Raw genomic sequence first — 20,622 nt, forward strand, 5'->3', positions numbered from 1 at the left:
CTACAGTTCCCAGGGCAGATAAAGCAGTCTCAAACTGGATTATTTCTACAGTTCCCAGGGCAGATAAAGCAGTCTCAAACTGGATTATTTCTGCAATGTGCTTTGGACCTTAGAATTAGCAATCAAAGCCTAACAAATTTAGTTATAGATGGGTGCACTGTGGCATACCATATTACTATAGCTTTTAGCAGGTAAACAGAAAGAAATTGTTTTCCAAGTGTGATCTAAAGTAGATGTCAAATTTGGAGATGGGGAATATAGTGGAAAGTGAATTTTTATTCCAGAAATGAATATTTTCCAAAAGTGTTCAGCAGCATAACTCTAGACTGCAATCTTAATTCACACATCATGCTTAACCATAGTTTAACATTCATGCATGAGTTTGTGTTCTGTGTTATTTCACCCCTCCTTTCCTCTCTGGTGCAGCCATGAGTAGATATGCACAGTTTCTTCTTATGCTTGAGCAGAGGAACTGTGATTAGAGTGAATGTTGATTGATTGATTGAGACAATCCTGGGTCATTAATCATGGTGAGAAGCTGTCTCACTTTATTATACCATAGGTAAGGCTAACCACAGCATGAGAAAGCATAGTTAATTGAGAATGAAATGAAAGAATCCCATCCCTTCCTTACACCTATAATTGAGGAAAAGTGGAGAGTGGAGATCATACAAGTCTATTGCTTGTCCATATAGTACTAGAGTCCCCAGCGTAGTGTTTGCTCAAGATGCTTTGAGCTGTATCACATTATTTGTCACTTCAACTGAAATCCTGCAAGAATGAAGGTTGGTTAATAAACATCATTTAATTTGTTTTTATAATAAATCCATTACTTTGTAAAGCTGTGGAAGCACTGAGGTTTAGTCAGCATTAAAATTAGCAGTTATGACTTATAATTATAAAATAATAATAAAAAAATTATTTTTATCCCGCCCCTCTGCACAATGCAACTGGAGTGGCTTACAGCATTAAAATATACTATTCCACATCCCCAATCCCACCCACCCTTAATATACAATTAAACAGATTACAATATAAAACATAATTTAAAATATTAAACAACAATCAACAGTAACTGCAGCAAGAAATCAGGGTCCAGCAAGTTACATTTTCTCTTTTTGGTGGCCGGGTATATATTCAAGAAAGGCCTGCCAGAAGAGATCCGTCTTCACAGCTTTTTTCAAGCTGCTTAAGGTAGTTATGCGATGGATGTCATCCGTCAGGCCATTCCATAATCTGGGAGCGGTTGCCAAAAAGGTCCTCTGGGTGGTAGCAGACAGTCTTGTTTTTATAATTCAAATACAGCAATGCTTCAGTTCCATTATTGGTTTCAAACAATGAAGAAAAGCCTATTTTGGCAAGTAAAATGTAACAATTTTTGTCTACTTCGTTTTTGAAATTAATTTTAATTTTGCTTTTCCTTTAACCGTGTTATTGCCAAGGGAAATTTTGGCATGATAAGACTCAAAGTGATGCTAATTCAGTTCCTTGCATTGACAGGAAGGCCTTTGAGCTACAAATATTTTCTCCCTATAACCAGTGCTCCTTTTTTCTTTACCTTTTTCCTCTGCCTACTACTAATTAAGCAATATGATGGGAGAACACTTCCATTCTCTAATTTGAACTCCAGCAGCATAAACCAAACAGGCAAACACTTGTCTTGACTAATTTTCTGTCATTAATCTTATTAAATCAGAGCAGGATTGTACAGATAGCCGCAAACCACTGCAGCAATGAGTTCTTAGCAGATTACTGGGAAAAGGGTAGGGGAACCTATCCAATAATGGAAAGATTTATGAATTCTTTGTAAAATATATATATAGAATTCTGCATGAAGATTTGCAGGAGAAGTATGCTTTGCTTGAAGCATTGATATTGACACATTTTATCCTGAAAGTGGCATGATTATTCTGTTCTTCAGAGTAATTTCACATAGTTTTTGTCTGAGGTGCTTTGAGTATTTATAGAAAAGCAGACTACTTGTCACATGTTCCATCCCTGTTGAACATTGCCAAACTTTCTTTATAAGAACCAGAGCTTGGAAGTAACTCTGTTTAAAAATAATGCCACTTATTCTTACCTCTTTTAAACAAGCACAGCATCCTGGCTCTTTTCTGGCTATAGGCTATGGAATTCTGGGACTTGGAGTTCGTTGTGGGCCCAGAGCGGAGCAAATCTCTGGACCCCACAACAAACTCCAACTCCCAGAATTCCAAAGCCTTGTGCCAGGATGCTGCACTTTAACTCTTTTCTGGCTCAAGGCTATGGAATTCTGGGAGTTGATTGTGGGTTCCAGAGCGGAGCAGAGCTCTGGACCCCACAACAAACTCCAACTCCCAGAGGAACTCAACCCTGCATAAGGCCTCTCCCAGGCCCAGCAGACTCCATCCCCACAGCCAAGCCGGGGCAGAAGCCGCCAAGGAGGAAGCAATTAAGCAAGCAAGGAAGGAGACAGGGAGAGGGCCAGGAAGGAACGAGGGAGGGAGGGAAGGAAGGAAGGAAGAAGGGGGGAGGGGGGGGGGGGGGGGTCCGGAACACATCCTCAGCGTATACCAAGTGCCTACTGTATATCCTTGCATGTTAGGATCTTCTCTAGTTCTTTCATAGCTGTCCTTCCCATTCACAATCTTCCTCTTATTTCCTGGCTGCATTCTCCATTTCTATCAGTGTTTGATCCCAAGTATGAGAATTATTTTACTATTTCTATTTCTTCTTTGTTTAATTCAAATTCGTGTAAGTTGTCTGTGGTAATTATTTTTGTTTTCTTTATGTTCAACAATAGACCTACTTTTGCACTTTCTATTTTGATCTTTCTTAGTAGTTGTTCCAGGTCTTTGAGGTTTTCTGCTAGTATTATGGTGTCATCTGTGAATCTCGGATTGTTGATATTCCTTCCTCCTATTTTCACTCCTCCTTCTTCTTTGTCCAGGCCTACTTTTCTTACAATATGTTGTGCACATCAGTTGAACAGGTAGAATAATAAGATGCAGCCTTGTCTGACCCCTTTTCCAATTGGGAACCATTCTGTTTTTTTGTGTGCTGTTCTGACAGTAGCCTCTTGTCCTGAGTACAGATTCCTCATCAAGATTATCAGATGTGTTGGCACTCCCATGTCTTTAAGGGCGTTCCATAGCCTTTCATGATCTATGCAGTTGAAGGCTTTGCTATAGTCTATAAAGCACATGCTGATTTTCTTTTGGAACTCCCTGGTGCACTCCATTAGCCATCATATATTTGCGACGTGATCCCTGGTGCCTCTTTCTTTTCTTAACCTCAATTGGACCTTTGGGATTTCTCTCTCCATGTATGGTTGGAGTCTATACTGTATTGCAGAATTTTGAGCATAATTTTGCTTGCATGGGAGATTAGTGCTATGGTTCTATAGTTGCTGCAGTCTTTTGTGTCTCCTTTTTTATGGATGGGAATGTATAGTGATCATTTCCAGTCTGTTGGCCATTGTTTTGTTTTCCATAGCTGTTGACATGTGTCAGTTAGCACTATAGTTGACTCTGTCAATGTGGATTGCACCAGCTCAATTGGAATATCATCTGTTCCTAGTGACTTGTTTTTCGCCATTTCTCTTATTGCAGCTTCTACCTTATTTTTTAGAATTTGAGGTTGATCTTCATATGGCTCTTCGTTCCATGTGTCCTTAATTCTGTCATCTCTTTTATATAGCTCTTCTGTGTATTGCATCCATCGTCTTTTTATTCCTTCCTGATCTTAAATTGTGTTATTTTTATTGTCATAGAAGTGTCCCAGTCCTTGGTTTGAACTTTCCTTTGATTTCCCTGATCTTGTGGAATAGGTCTCTCATTCTCCCCTTTTTGTTATTATTTCTCCGCACTGCTCATTGTAGTAGTTTTCTTTACCTTTACGCACTAGCCGTTGTACTGTTGCATTCATGATTCTTTTATTGCTTGTAATGTTTTATCTGTTATCCATTTTTCTTCTCCTTCTTTTTGTCCATTTAAAGTGTCTGTCTGCATTCTTCTTTTATTATGTTCTTGGCTTCAGACCAAAGCTCTTCTGGTTCTTGGTCAATTATGCTTAATAGTGCAAATATTATAGTTAATTCTAAAATGAAGTCAACAATGCCAGCCTGCACACGATTTGCCAAGCTTCAGTTAAAGACCGGGTCTGACCATGGAATAAAGAGTATGGCATGTAAACCATAATAAAATACCACTTTACACTGAGATTATGGACCAAATCTTGGGTGACCCTCACTTAGTCATGAAATAGCTTGGGTTAATTTGGGCCAGTCACTGTCTCCCAGAGTAAACAAATCATAACACTGTGGCCTTGTCTGCATGGATCAAAAGGCCTCCTCCTATGCCGTCGCACATTTCAGGCAATGCATTACCCAAACCCCGGTTCTAGTCTAGGTCATCTGGATGACATTCGGCATGTCCTGCACCAGAAGATCCAAAGCTCTCTGTTTTCACAGGATGGTGGCTAGGCCACCAGGAAACAGGGCGGAGTATCCTGGCCAGTTTAGACACAAGGCCTGTGATTCATTTTTAACTGCCATGAGAACATCTAGGGGAATCCTGGGATTTACACTTTAGGGAGAGGCATTCAGAATTCTCAGCCACTGAGCTTGGTTTCGCCAAACTACAAACTCTTGAATGCTATAGAATGCAACCAGTGAAATCAAAGTACTATAGTTATATAATATGAAAGGGGCTCTGGTTAAATAGATAAGATATTTATTATTTGGCCATTTTTTCCTTTGGAACTAAGGCTTTTATATGTGGTGCTAACCAAGTGAAAAACACCACTAGCAAACCTACCCTGGATCACACCACTGGGCAAAAAGACAGGGTACACATGTCAGTACTAAAGGCACTAAATTCTTCCATTATGCTAACTCTGGATGTTCATTTCCACTAGTGCTGTGGATCTTGTGCCACCCAACCATTGTATTTAGCCCTAAATTTTGGATTGCATGTGGTTGCTGTCCACTTTATATCAAAAGTGTAATAAGATGGTGGAAAGAACTGGGAATGTTTACCTTTTTATTTTTAAACAGATCCATGAATTTATCATTGGTCTGGGAAATGGTCATCATATGTGCTTATCTTCTTGTTATTAGGAGCTGAGCTGAGCAGAAGAATAAGCAAGCTTTTTAAAATGGGCTTCTATTTTGGTCCTTTGCAGAGCAATTAAGAATCTCTGAACATTAACAAGGAAGGAAAGGAAGGAGGAAGGGAGGAAGGATACATTAGCATGTGGGTTCTTTTCAAATTCAAGACCTTTGTGTTTGTGTGTGTGCATGCACGCGCGATTAAAAAGCCCATGCAAAACTCTATCACACACGTTAATATTCTGTTATGTGTGCACTGGGCAAGCTCCAGTGAAGTGGCTAATCTGGTTGATAATTGGTGACAAACTTAACTAGCCTGAAAAATTGCTTCCTATGTAAGCTGTACCTCATTATAATCATGAAGGGTGTTTTTTATTTCAAATACTTGATTGCATTACTTTTCCACCAGAGTGTGTACTGTACATTGTGTAATGAAATATATATGGTATAAAAAGTATTTAAAGCACAAGCATATTCAAAATTGTTATCAGCTCTAGTGTCCATACTGAAAGTTGATTCGAGGGGCAAAAAAAGATTTATGAGGAAGAAACTAAAACCTTTTGGTAAGGTTTCTCTGCTTTTTATGATTATCTCTGTTTAGAATAATGAAAGGATGAAATGTACAACACATAGAAATAATGAACCGATCTGAAAATGTTTTCAAAAACTAGGCAGCGATTTGAAAAGAGCAGTCTTAAATCATTATGTTTAGTTCTCTCAAAATGAGAAATGGTCCCAAAGGGATTTATGAGACAGCTGTAGAGTAACTGTTTTTATTCTTAAAGTGTATGTATAGTATTCTGTTGCATTCCTTCTGCTTTAAACAATTAAAATCGCCTTTTAATGTGAATGCTTGACAACAAGCCTGATTTTCTTTAGATAGGTCTCTGTTTAAAACCATCTTATCCCCAATTTTCTATAAATATTCTCATTTTCCCCTGTGAAGCTTTTATCCCACTTTTTGTAGTAATCTTCCAAGTTTGGGTTATCTCTGCCGGAGATCAGGACTCCTGTAGAGAGGGTCCATCTGCTCTTTCAACACACTCTGAGCAGAAATGCAGACAAAACGTAAGCACTGAATACTCTCCCACCCCCAGATATTTTCATTCTTTGTTGTTGTTAACTGCCCTTGAGTCCGTTCTGACTCATGGCTATCCTGTGGATGAGACATCTCCACGAATCCCTATCTTCCACTGCCTAGATCCTGGAAGCCCTTGCCCATAACTCCCCTGATTGAGTCTATCCATCTGGTTTGTGGTCTTCCTCTCTTTCTTCTGCCCTCTGCCTTTCCTAGCATTATTGTTTTTTCTAGTGAATGGTGCCTTCTCATTATGTGGCCAAAACTTGATCATCTTGGCTTCTAGGGAGATTTCTGGCTTGATCTGCTCCAGGACCTATTTGCTTGTCTTCTTGGTTAATAATAATAATAATAATAATCTTTATTTCTATCCCGCCTTTCCACGAAAGTGATCAAAGCGGCTTACAAAAATACAGTTAAAACATCAGTATATAAAAATTTAAAAAGACATTACTAGGGGATATAAACAGGAAATGAAACATGAAACGAAATAAGAAATGAAACATATCACATTCATCGGGCTAAATAAGCGACAATTTTTACAGAATGTGGGGTCAAAAAACAGAGAGCAAGGGGCAGAACAAAAAGAAGAACACAATTAGCTAAAGTGAAAAAGCCAGCTGAAATAAATATGTTTTTAATTGTTTCTTGAAAGAAACTAGTGATGCAGAGGAGCGGAGCTCTATGGGAAGCTCATTCCACAGTGAAGGGGCAACAACAGTAAAAGCCCTCTGTGAGGTCCTTACCAGATGAAATTTAGGGACCTCTAACAGATTTGTCCCAGATGATCTGAGTGTGCGGGGCGGATTGTATGGGGAGAGGCGGTCCTCTAAGTACCCTGGGCCCAAGCCATTTAGGGCTTTATAGGTCAAAACCAACACCTTGTATTGAGCTCGGAAGCGACCAGGCAGCCAGTGAAGATCTTTTAAAATAGGAGTTATATGGTCTGTCCTGGAACTACCAGTGACCAATCTGGCTGCCATGTTCTGCACCAACTGTAGCTTCCGGGTTTGGTACAAGGGTTGCCCCATGTAGAGCGCATTGCAGAAATCCAAACGAGAGGTTACCAAAGCATGTACAACAGTTTCAAGGTGCCGACGATCCAGGTAGGGGCGCAGCTGGCGTATCAGCCGAAGCTGATAACAAGCACTCCTAACCGTCGCATCCACCTGCGAAGTCAGCTGGAGCGACGAGTCAAGGAATACCCCCAGACTGCGCACCGAGTCCTTCAAGGGGAGCGTGACCCCGTTCAGGATCGGATGACAAATTTCACCACCCGGGACCGGGGAACCAATCGCCAGTACTTCCGTTTTCCCTGGATTCACACTGAGTTTGTTTTCCCTCATCCAGCCCATTACTGACGCCAGACAGGCATCTAGAGGAGAGATGCCATCCTTAGTTACTGCATCAGTCGGAGACACAGAGAAAATTATTTGGGTGTCATCAGCGTACTGATAACACCGCGCCCCGTGTCTCCGGATGATCTCTCCCAGCGGTTTCATGTAGATGTTAAAAAGCATAGGGGACAAAATCGCAAAAATGGTTGTTTATGGTATCCTGAGTTCTCTTTTCCAGCACCACATTTTGAATGAGTTGATTTTCTTTCTGTCTGCTTCCTTCACTGTCCAGCTGTCACATGGTAATTGGGAATACAATGGCTTGAATGATTCTGACTTTAGTGCTCAGTAGTATGTCTTTGCTCTTCAGTATCTTTTCCAGTTCTTTCATAGCCACCCTTTCCATTCCTAGTCTTCTTATTTCTTGACTGCAGTCTCCATTCTGGTCAATGTTTGATCTTAGATATGGGAATTCTTTAACTGTTTCAATTTCCTCATTGTCTAGATTGAATTTGTGTATTTCTTCTGTGGTCATCATGTTTGTTTTCTTTAAACTCAACATTAGACTTGCCTTTGTACTTTCATCTTTGAACTTCTTTATTAACTGCTCCAATTTCTGAATGTCTTCCACTAATATTATGGTGCCGTCCGCATATCTTAGGTTGTTAATGTTCTGATTCTAATTCTGCTATTCTTATGATGTTTTCAGCATATAAGTTAAACAAGTAGGTTGATAGGATTCAGCCTTGCCTGACCCCTTCGCCTATTGGAAACCACTCTGTTTCCCCTAATTCTGTTCTAACGGTGGTCTCTTATCCTTGGTACAGATTCCTCATCAGGACTGTCAGGTCTAGTGGCACCCCATGTCTTTGATTGCTTTCCATAGCTTTTCATGCCCTAATGCAAGGAAACGCTTTGCTGTAGTCTATGCAACACATGCTGATTCTTTTCTTTTTTTTAATTCTTTGGGTGTGCTCCATTAGCCATCAAATGTTTGCAATGTGGTCCCTACTGCCCTTTCCTTTTCTTAATCCTGCTTGCACCTCTGGAATTTCTCTTTCCATGTATGGTTGGAGTCTATGCTGCTGAATTTTGAGCATCATTTTGCTTGCATGTGAGATTTGTGCTATTGTCCTATAGTTGCTGCAATCTTTTGTATCTCCTTTCCTGAGAATTGGTATGTATATCAAGTGTTTCCAGTCTGTTGACCACAGCTTTGTTTTCCATATATGTGGGCATATTTCAGTTAGTACTGTAGTTGCATCTGCCTGTAGGCACTGTATCAGTTCAACTGAACTGTTCCCAGTGATTTATTTTTTCCCATTTCCTTTATTGCAGATTTCACTTCACTTCTTATTTATTCCACTTCTCTTTATTTCTTGTTCCTAATCCAAATCTTCTTACTGTTTTTGATTCTTCTTTGTTGCCAACTTTAGCATTCAAGCCTCCAATGATTAGCTTGAAATCTTATGATGGCATGTTGTCAATTGCTTCCTGGACTGCATCATAGAATCTCTCAATTTCCTCTTCATCTGCATCTGTGGTTGGTGCATATACCTGGACTACTGTGATGTTTATAGGTTTACCCTGAAGCTGTCTGACTTTGCATTGTATCCTTTGACTGCTCTAGCTATATCTTTCCTTAGTATGAAAGCCACCCCATTTCTTCTTGTCCATTTCCTGAATGGATTTCATTCTTACAGAGTTGAACCCCTGTTTGTTTCAAAATAGCTGTGGAATATCCTATCATTAACATGGTACTTCACTAAATCCTTAAAAAGACTCTCTATTACATTACCCTAGGGACTTGAGTGACTAATATTTATTGGCCAAATCCGTGGTTAGTCCCTGTTAGAGTAGACTCATTGAAATGCAAGGGACTTGGTGGTTACTAACAAGCCCACTGTTAATGTTTTCTTGCATTCATCCTTACTTATGTCTTTGACTTCTGTTCACAGTTCTTCAGGTTCCCAGTCGATTATACTTAATTACAGCATATTGCTAGACAACAACTATTATTTAATTGATGTCCAGATCAGTTACAGCATAGACAACAACTATGGCTTTCCTTTCTCTCTTCTCCCAGAATCTGCATAAAGCAAGAAGGAATCAAAATTATGGTATATAAAAATAACAAATATTCCAGCCATTATACTAACTAGCTGTTAAGCTCCTGTTTGTGTGGATTATGGGATATGCTTATCAATATCGCCAATTCCCCTGCATGCTGGTGTGAAAGTTGATCTTCCACTATAACTGCATTTTGTTTAGATTACTGAAATGTTTGTAGGTATGCAGCTATAATTTTATATGTATGTTCAGCAACAACACATTATCATGGATCACTCATTATTTTTAAAGTTTATGAAAAATGAGTAGTTGTTGTTAAGCAAAAATGTCCAGATTAGGATCTTCAGTAAAATTCATCCCTTCCCAAGAGTTAGTCTCTTGTTTCTGGGCCTGCAAGGCATATGGTTGAGGGTGGGAATGTTTGATGTTTCAAAAAGTACTCAGAAAGACCAGATATGCATAGGACCCTCTGCATTTAAGCCTGTGTGGGATAGAAAATTTCAGCCTGATGCAAACATATGCACACCATTTGCTCATTTTGGTTGCAGTTCACCCCATGGACATGAGGTCTACTCACCTCCTTTGTTCCATTTCAATATTTTTAAAAGGGACAAGTTGTAAGCAGGAGTAATTGCATGAATGCACCATATGCTGGTCTGCCATACAGAGTCATTTTTCCCCCTTGTGAAGCCAGCATGTGGCTTTTAAGAAATATTCTAGGAAGTATTTAGCTAGTGTAATAGTGGACAAAACAAAGCAGGCCATACTAAAAAAAACAACAAAACAACAAAAACCAGAAAGCTTGTTTAAAAATAGTTAGCCTTAGTATTATGATAGAGGAAAAGGCAATATAATGAAAATAGAACATAATTAGGTATCTGGCTTATCAGAAAGATGTTCAAAGTGATTACTTAAGTGTTCTTTTTCAGTAGATTGCAAAGTGCTTGTGCTTTTGACATTGATCAGGCTCAAAGAATAGAATTATTTTTAACATTAACATCTTTACTTTAGATCTCATTCCAAATGATAATGAGCATATAGGCTTTTTATCCTGTCTATATTGTGTTTTATATTTTAAGATTGTATTCTTCATTGTCATTTTACATTGTAACATGTTTTTACCATATTTCAAACAAACAGGCTAAAATTCCAAAAAGATAGCTAAATCAGTTAGTAGCACTAAAACCACAGATACTTGTGGCACCATAAGGACTAACAGATCTATTGTGGTATAATCTTTCATGGACTCGTGCCCACTTAGCTCCTAATTTGGCAGATAAAGATACAGAGATAACACAACACACACACACAAATAACATTACAAGAATGCTTATCTATATGCGAATCAAAGATAGCAAATCGTGTATCTGATGAAATAGGCTCTAGTACATAAGTGTTTTTAGTCCCACTAAAGCTGCACATCAAAACATGAAACAAATGAGCCCATTGTACTTCCAGGCTGGTCACATTTCTGCCTTTTCTCATGTGGTTCATGTGTGTACATTTCCCTGTCGACTCCAGCCTTGTTTCAAACACCAGGCTTTTTGTCTTAGAATCAGAAGCCCAGTAAAGTCATTATGAAGTGATTAAATGTTTGTTGTGTTTACAGGTGGGAAGGCAAGAATGAAAATGAAGTAGGTAGATGCAAAGAAACTGGCAAGATCCATGTGACGGTTAATCATAAATACTACAGGCCAACTGAAGTGGTAAGCAGAGGCATTCTTACAGCTTTGCAAATGAATGATCCAGACAGTCAGTCATCAAATTGTTGCATTTGGGCAGTTGTTTGCAAAAGGTTCTAATTGCTTATCCCACTGCCAATTTCCAGTCTCTCTAAATAGTCACCAAGTCACTTATACCCACACATTAGCCTAAGCAAACAAACATGGAATGAGACTCAGAAATCAGGATTATTCAATATTTGATGCTATATTTAGCTCAGTTTTGATCTGACCAAAAATGATGATGTCAGTAGTTTTCCCCCTTTTGTTTTACCACTGGAGAAGAAATAATGTCTACCATGTCTATGTGAATTTAAAACCTACATTTTTGTGTCTGTTAACCATAATGTGTTGTTGTGTAATAGTTGAGAACTGAATGGGAAGAAAAAAGGAATCAGAAATTGTTTCAGGATTTACAACCTCAGTATTTAATTAATTTATTCTTTATCTATCTGCTGTTTGTGAGAGAATGAAAGTCACTACAAATCCTTAATTTTTGATCCTTCCTTTCATATCTCAAGAAAATAAATAGTAAATTTACTTTTAGATCAATAAATCTGGAGGTAAATTTAGTTAATTAAAAGAAGATATCCATATGGCAGTAATTTGTTTGTTTAATATTTCTTTACTATAAAGAGTGATGTTAGCATACTCTACCCCCCTCACTGGATGAGGGGTTTCATATTTTCATATTTGATATTTAGTGTCAGGCCTGTTTTTAAAAGGTCAAAATGAATACTAGGAAGTTACACATGTGAGAAAGCACACTGGCCGGAAGACATGTGAAAGACCTAGATAGTACTAAAATAATGCTTAAATGGGTTTGCTGCTTACTGTATCCTCCCTCGTGCTCTCTGCATATCCTCTCCCAATGGAAATAAAGCGGGTCCCATTGCGAAGCTAGTATCCAAACCCAGGCTATGTTCCTATTTGCCTTTCTTGTCTGACTACCCAGGGGTCGTCTCAAATCCTATCAATATTTTGTCATGCCAAAGCTAAAGCCATCAGTCATTCTGGAGCTTTTTTGTCAGTTCCATGGGAAAACCATCATGGGAAAAGCTTTGTTACACCATGGGATAGCATTAACCATGAGGTTATCTCGCATGCAGTCACACCCAGTTTGCACTCACAGTTGTTCACAGTTTGCCCATGGACCTTGTGTATAAAGAATGTCCCTCTCAATGTGTTGACCTCAGACACTGTCTGAGCCATTCTCCATCTTCTATGGACCACTCTCTTCAGGACTGGTAATTAGCAGCCTCTCTTATTCCTGATTTCTCACTATCCAACCTTTCACACCATCCTTTCTGTTAACCTGATATGGTTCTTAAGGTTGCATTGGTTTAGTGTGTTGGTGTGCATCTTTAAACATTTCTAAATAAAACTCCCTTATTCATGAAAACCAGTATCTCTGCATTAGTCTGGTATACATAGGTGGAAACATCCCTGAAGTTACCTTCCTCTCACAAGCCTCCTTTTGTACTAATAATTTCCCCAAAATAGCAAGGAAACACTGAGGCTGTTGGTGAGGACCAAAAGTCCCCTCCACACACACCCACTATTTTAGGGTACCAGTGACCTCTGTTACATATGTTACAAGAATCTATCTTTTAATATGGTTATAGATGTTCCTGCTAGCCTTTCTCAAAAGCCCACCAAATGAGAAGGCTGCAGAAGTATAATGGACTACCTCTGAAGATGTTCCTAATCTGGAAAACTACACATTCTCTGTGGTACTATAGAATATGTAAGGTGGAAAATACCCACTGACTGTAGGACTAGGAATTGTATTGTGAGTCATCTTTTTGCAAAATTGATTTACGTTTATTCTGTCTGCAAAACACCACTGAAGCCTCCTCTCCTTGAGTGTGTAATATCCATGAAATAACAAATTTCTTAAGCATTTCCTGTCACCAATTGATTTCTCTCTCTCCCTACTTCACCTATATCATCATCCCCCTCCCCAAACACCTATTAAAAGTCTTTCCTCGATTTCTTATCTTCTGATAGCACACTGTTCAGGAAACAGATGCACACGAGAGTGAATGGACTGATCCCAATTATGGAGGAATGTCCTATAGTGAAATGGAGCCCCATCCATATTACAGTCACTGATTCTCTACATATTCCTTTACATTCCTATACCATTCAGGATTTATGAGATTTTGCCTCTGTTGCAGAACATGAAACAATAATGAAGCAGAATTTTTTTTTAAAAGACTCTTAAGACTCTTCTGAGAAAACAGTTAAATGCAAAATATTACAGGGAGCACACACTGTGAAAAAGAAGCAAGAGTTGTTTATCGAAGCAAAGGATCGGTACTGGATTTTCTTTTCCCCAAATAAAGCAAAACATAGTGTCAATTTACCAAACAGAAGCCTAAAAATGCCTTCACTTTCTAAAGAGTCTCTTTGGAAATCTAGAGATTTGTGCCCTCCAAGAACCAAATATTAGGTGTAAAATGGCCTCCTTGGATAGCTGTCCAGATGGTTACACTCAGGGATGTAGCCTGGGGCGGGCATGGAGTCTGGACTCCCCCTTCCGTTAGATACAATTAATGGTGTGTGCCACTATGCCGCTGTGCCCAAGCCCCATTATAATGGTGGCACTTAGTCTGGACACTCCCCTTCCCAAAATCCTGGCTACGTCCCTGCTACATTTAGCCCTGGAAAACTACTTTTTATAAAATAAAGTTTAGGTTTGCATATTTAGAAACTGTATATGCCTGTGATACTGAATCAAATAAAGATGAAAGAAAGGGGGGGAAGGAAGGCTAGCTTTATATTAAAAAAAGAAGGATTTTAGAGAAAGAAAAGGGATGTTTTACAAGGGCAGAAATTGGGATAGGTGTTTTAATTCTTGACTTTGAGAGGGACTTGGTGTCCTTGCTAGGTGCCATTTAACATCTGTTCTCCTGGTGTCTTTAATGAGCCTCCCCCTTCCGCTAAACTCCCCAGTTCTTTCCCTTTGCTTAGATTGCAGATTACATCATGACAGGAGGAAAAAGTGACTCAATGGAGGAAAGAAATCATGATGCTCAAACATCATGTTTAAAAGACTGTTTGCATACTGAATTACAAGAGATGTATTCACAAGACATCATTAAGAACAGGGCTCATTAAGAACAGAGTTGTGAATATGTAGTAATGCCACAGAATGTGCTAATGCTTGGGGCTTATTGAAAATCATATGTATTTAAACATAGCAGCTTTCCTTAGAGATGCAAATATAGGTTTGAAAGGGTGTAAACCACCATCCATGAATCTGAATGGGGGGGGGGGAATCCTGCATTGAGGCTTCCATGGCCTATGGCTCCATGGCTTGTAGCAGAAGAAGAAACTGTGCAAGTTCATTACAATACGAATTTGCATACTAATACTACTAATACTAATACTAATTTGCACAGAATTCAATCCAACTTTAGATTTACATTTCCAACTAAATGCTACGTTTCCAACTGTAAATACTGCCAAAATTATTAATTTATTTTATTTGCAATGACATTTAGATTACAGAATGATATTTGAAAAGATAAAAGCCAACACAAAATTGTTTTATTTTTGAAACTGTTTACCAGATGTATAGGATGAGTCTCCTTTATCTATAATATTTGGGACCAGAAGTGTTTTGAATTTTGGATTTTTTTTAAAAAAAATTGGAATACTTGTATTTACATATACATACATCATGAGGTATCTTGGTGATGGGACCCAAGTCAAAACACAACATTCATTTATATTTCATATAAACCTTATACACATAGACTGAAGGTAATTTTATATAATATTTTAAAATAATTTTGTGCATGAAACAATGTTTGTGCACACTGAACCATCAGAAAGCAAAGATTTCACTATCTGGGCCACCCATGAAAATATTTTGGCTTTTGGAGTATTTCAGATTTTGAAATTCATGTCCATCAATTTCAGTGTGCCCCCTTTACATTTTGAAAAGGTGGTGATTTTTTTTTATCTGATCTCTTCTTTATAGCTTACATAAATCTTTACATCCCTATTTAACCACACTTGGCCTCAATTGCCCTTTTTCTTCTTTGGACGTCACCAGAATAAGCTTTGCATTTTTAGTCTCTTTGGGGAAAATGGTTTTTAATACTCAGCTCTGCATTTCCCAGACTTCACAAGATTCCAGTAAAAAAAAAAACCTCCTTTGGGCATATCATATTCTCCCAAAGTCAGCTGTCCTCAGGTCCAAAAGCATTTCTGGTGGTTCATTTTCTGAAGAGTTATGGCTCTTCAAAATATAATGAAACTGATCACAAAATCCCAGTTCTGTCTCCTTTACTTCTTGGATACATATCCCATTTCCTAGAGCTATATTCCAAATGGACTGTGAATCTTAACATATTTCTAACAGTTGTGTAAGAAATATAGTTTCTTTTGCTTAAAGGTCATTTTGCCTATTGCTTTGTCTGTAACCTACATTGTCAGTGAAGATTTGTACATCCTGTTATAGAAAGAATAACTTTTAAGGCTAGGCTTTCCCATGACAAACAATATTGCATTCACAATGTTAAGTCTTTGGGCAAAGCTTCCTTATCTATAAGAAAAAATCCCAATAAACTTTCTTTTTGCCAAACCAGAGTTTTATGTCAACATCTGAAAATCACTACTTTAGTAAATTATTACCTTTATTGTCTTTCTGAACTGAATCACTGTCTTAGCCAAAATATTTATATCATTACTTGCTTTAGACTCAACAGTACCATTCAGCCAGAGTTACTACTTTGGCAGTTTAAAACTGACCTGGTATTTTTTTTAAAGTTCATCATAATCAACATGCCAATGTTTAAAGCAAATTATTTTTATTTGTAAATGAGTAAGCAGTTTAAAGAGAACTCTTAAGGCATTTGAGGTTCTTCATACATTTCCTAGATGTCATTCTGTTTGAAGCAGCTTTTAAGATAGTGTTTTAAAATAATATTACTGCTACGCTGCTCCTAATAGAAAGATTCATAAGTAGTATTATTAGTAATAAGAGTATTATTATTTGAGATCATCTAAATTATTAAAGAAGCAACAGTCTTTGAATTTGATCAGTGTTGCAAAATATTGACCAGCTTTATGTGCATGATCCAAACAAGGAGTTTATCCCAGCAATATGACTGAAAAACTTTATACAAAATACCCTCTGACTGTTCTTGCTTTAAATTCTTCTATCTTCTGTATCTATTTACATAGATTGATTGATTGATTGATCGATCGATCCTAAGATGGGATTCAAGGCATATAATCAAGGAACAAGAAAACCAGTAGTTCACATTACATGCAAACCCCTTATTTCTCTGAAGTCCATGTAAGTGTGCTTTTCAAAGTGAACGTGCAGAATGAGAAGTTTTAAGACAGTGATGGTCAGAGAATTAAACTTGACTTAATATGATTTGATTTGTTTTCTCCTTCCTCCCGTCATGGAATCCAACGCAGCTCATGATTAATTTGGAGTCAGATGGTGAACAGGGCTTTTTGAAACAGGGGTCTTATCTGCACTGGCACAGGGCAGCCTGGAATATCCTGGCTCCAGAACTGCCCCAACTCTCCCCCATTGCAAAGGCCCTCCGTTCCAATGCCAGACAGCTTATCACACTCACATCCCACTCAGCTGACCGGTGCAGCGGCAGCCACCACTGGTCACATCACTCTGAGGTCAGAACAAAGTGCAAGGCAGCTGAGTGGGACACATTTCAAACAACCCCCCGGGTCGGAACAGAGGGCACAGAATTTTCTCAGAAAATCTGGAGCAACTGGTGAGTTGTACCCCAGTTTTGGTGCTGAACAGGCTGTCTGCCATCCAGTCTTTTCACACTAGAACTGGGATTTGGTCCGTGTATCATTTCCTCAAAGGACAAGGGGAGGCCATTTCCTTTGGCCAGTTTACACAGGGTCAGGTCTAATCAGATAAAGAAGACATGCTGGCTTTCAGAACTCAAGTAGTTGATTACTTTGGAAATTTAGTATTAAATCCAGAAGCCTATCTCTTTTGTCCAGTGTGCTATCCTTTTATATTCATAATTGAAACAAATATGTACAATCACCATGACACTCTCCTACTATTTCTTCTCAAGGAAACTAAATTCTCTAGTGCAGCTCAAAGAAAAACTCAGTGGCTGCGCCCAAGTTTTGGAAATCCTTACTAAGATAAAGACAGGCTTCTTCTCTGTTGTCCCTTCTCTGTCCCCCAGGCCACCATTTTTGTACCCAGGGAGTAAATAAGAGGTGTGAAACAAGAAATTGATTTAAATAGCGTTTTGTTGTTCTTGTATACCTTTAAGTTGTTTCCAACTTATGGCAACACTAAGGCAAACCGATAATGGGGTTTTCATGGCAAGTTTCAGAAGGAGTTTGACATTGCCAGCCTCTGAGGCTGAGAGAGTGTGGCTTGCCCAAAGTCACTCAGATTAACCAAAATCTGCAATGGAGAGGGAGCACGTGTGAGAGAATTCAGGCAAGTTGAAGAAATAGGTGAATACACCCAGAACAAAGGAAGGCAATGCCAGTATTGAGGGCTTTCCTGTTTCACCTCAGACCTTACAACTCACTATTCCAGTGGTAAGGAAAATTAGTTTCAAAGATTTATCTTCTATCCCCACCTGTGGATCCTGAAATCCTGGGCTGCAAGATTCAGGAGCCAGCAGTTCCCTTATTTACCAGCTCCCAAAACTGCAAATTCCTCTCTTCCAAATGTGACTGAATTTGTCCAGTACTAAAATTAACCATAATATAAATTAGACAAGCAAAATTAACCAAACCAATAGTAGCACTGAACACAAATCAATTCCAGTAACACCAAATCAACCTTTTTAAGAGAAACAGCACCTGCCCAGCAAACCTGGGTCAATTCAGGTGTTAACTAGTTACGTGCTGCTTCTTTCTTAATAGTGTGATATTGGGCCCGAACAGACAGGCCAAAATAAAGCTGCTTCGGGTCACTTTGGAAGTATGCTGTTTAAATGGCACACACATTTGAAGAGACCTGAAGCTGCACCAAAGATGTGTTCCAGTCCTTAGAACTGGATCATGGCTTTGGCACAGCTTCTGGCCTCTTAGAACACATGCATCATTTCAACAGCATACCTCCAAAGTGACCCAAAGCAGTTTTATTTTGGCCTGTCTGCAACATTTTAAATTGTGGCCTAACTCTGATTCTAGTTACAAGTACAGTTGTGTAATTTTGTAAGAGATGCCACCTAACATTAGGAAGGAGTTTTTGATAATAAGGGCTGTTCAACAGTGGAATAGATTGCCCCAGAGGGTCCTGGACTCTTCGGCTTTGGAGGTCTTTAAACAGGATCGCCATCTCAGCAGTACTTTAGTCATGTATTCCTGCCTGACAGGGTACTAGATGACCCTTGAGGTCTGTCTCAACTCTATAATTCAATGATTTATTTAGCAGAAAAAAATCAATTACAAAATTTATTTTGTAATTCTTGAATAGTTATGTCAACTGAAGTGTTGACATAACTATTCAAGAATTGATTCAATGTGTGTAAGTATAGTTAAGGACAGCACTTCGATTTAAGCATGTGTTTTTAAATGATCTGTTTTTATATTTCTAAATTAGATTCTACTTATATTCTGCTTTTATTATTGTTAGTTGATCTGAGCACTGTTTTTGCCAGAAAGGTAGGACATAAATTAAGTAAGTAAGTAAATAAATAAATAAATAAATATTCTTGGATTTCTCACTGATAGGAGAGCAGAGGGTGCTGTGAAGGGTCTGCCTTCTTTCATGATGTTTCCTCTTTTATGGGCTAGTGATGTACTCCATAACTTTCCTCTTACATCACCTTCCCCTTTTCCACTTTTTCTAACCTATCTCAGTGACAGTGTCATGGTGACATGTAATACAGTGAATCCTGAAAATTTTCTCTTAGAATCATCCTGCCAGTGCTATTCAGCTAGCCAGTTGTTGTCTCTTGTGTCATCCTACTTCCCCTCCCCATTTTTTCAGCCACTCGCACTGCTGGACCTGCCTCCCACCCCACTACTTCTCACCCCCATTCCTGTCATTCCTGAGCTTTTAAAACCAGGCATGTGTCATCTGTGAACTCTATGTCTTCATTGATCTTCCTGAGAACATCAGCCTGTCCCTCTAAATCTGCTATCTGATCCTTTTTAACTGACAGCTCCCAGCCCCCAAAAGGTATACACTTACTTCCTCAGATCTAAGTGAAAATTGAATGTGGTGTCTTGGTTGCCATACCATGGTTACCTTCTTTTAGTGACAGTCCTGAAAACTGGAGGGATTAAATAGTATGCTAACTCTTTTAAGCATTCTGGAAACAGAATAGGTGAAGGAGAAGTGATCTATGTGCCGTAAAAGAGTGAGAGAGGCCCCCGTCATCTGCCCAGCAGGATATTTTGTTTTCTTTGCAGGTTAACAGCAGAACCAACAGGGCCTCTCCCAGAGACACTTCTCAGGCATCCAAAACCTTTCTAGATACTAGACCTTTCTGTTTCTGTTAGTGACAGCTAGGAAATACAGGCCAGCTATCTTTTTTTCGAGGAGGTGCGTGTTATTATTTATGATGACAATGACAGTGATTATTATGTTTCCTTCATCTTCCTTACTGTATCGGTATTGTTGTTTCACTGTGGCCACCTAATAACAGATGTTCTCCAAGTAGTTCATAGGAAATGATTTTGTAATGTAATCAACATAGTCATAACTGTAGGTATTTTTCTATAGAGGGAAGTTTAAAGACAAATGTTAGTTATTGTTGGGTAGCTAAAAGCAGAACTTGGGACTTCATTTGACCAAAATAAATATTCATTAAGGCTTTGTTTTGTATGTTCTACTGAATGACTGTTTTGGCTGGCTGAATTGTTTGGCCACATTGTTTTATTTCCTTGTGCGTGCTGGTTTCATACCACTTAGCTGAATGGTTCTGGATGTGGGTAAGATTTGTAAAGAATATTTTCAAAGAACATTTTGGATTCAGCTAATCATGTCTGCAATACTACAGCCAGATCCTTTTAGCTTTTCCTTATGTCCAGCCCAGAGGCTTCATCTTACAATGGCATATTATACATATGGGTTCTCCCCCTCCCTGCCCCAATTTATGTATACACTGCTAGAGTATAATGACAATTGTCATTTGAAATAGTGGTGAATCTTTATATATACTTAAGCCAATCTGGACACTGTGTTTGCTCTGCAGGGGAACAGGATTGATCCTGCCCTTATTTATTTATATAAACACAAGGAAAATAGTTTTAAAGTGATTAAAACAGTAGGATGTGGTAGCTTGGTGGTTAAGACACTAATTCTGACAATCATAAGGTGGGAAGGTTGGCAGTTCAGGGTCCAAG

At 38.7% G+C, this 20,622-nt stretch overlaps 1 protein-coding gene across 2 annotated transcripts in view; it reads left to right on the plus strand.

Annotated features, from left to right (window-relative positions):
- Window positions 1-20,622, plus strand: part of GMDS (GDP-mannose 4,6-dehydratase) — a 348,578-nt gene that overhangs the window by 256,103 nt on the left and 71,853 nt on the right. For both annotated transcript variants that reach the window (XM_042466035.1, XM_042466034.1), the window contains one exon: window positions 11,184-11,280. In XM_042466035.1, the coding sequence (XP_042321969.1) occupies window positions 11,184-11,280 (97 nt within the window). The remainder of the gene's footprint in view (window positions 1-11,183; window positions 11,281-20,622) is intronic.

Source organism: Sceloporus undulatus, chromosome 4 (assembly GCF_019175285.1).
Source record: "Sceloporus undulatus isolate JIND9_A2432 ecotype Alabama chromosome 4, SceUnd_v1.1, whole genome shotgun sequence".
Lineage (NCBI taxonomy): Eukaryota > Metazoa > Chordata > Lepidosauria > Squamata > Phrynosomatidae > Sceloporus > Sceloporus undulatus.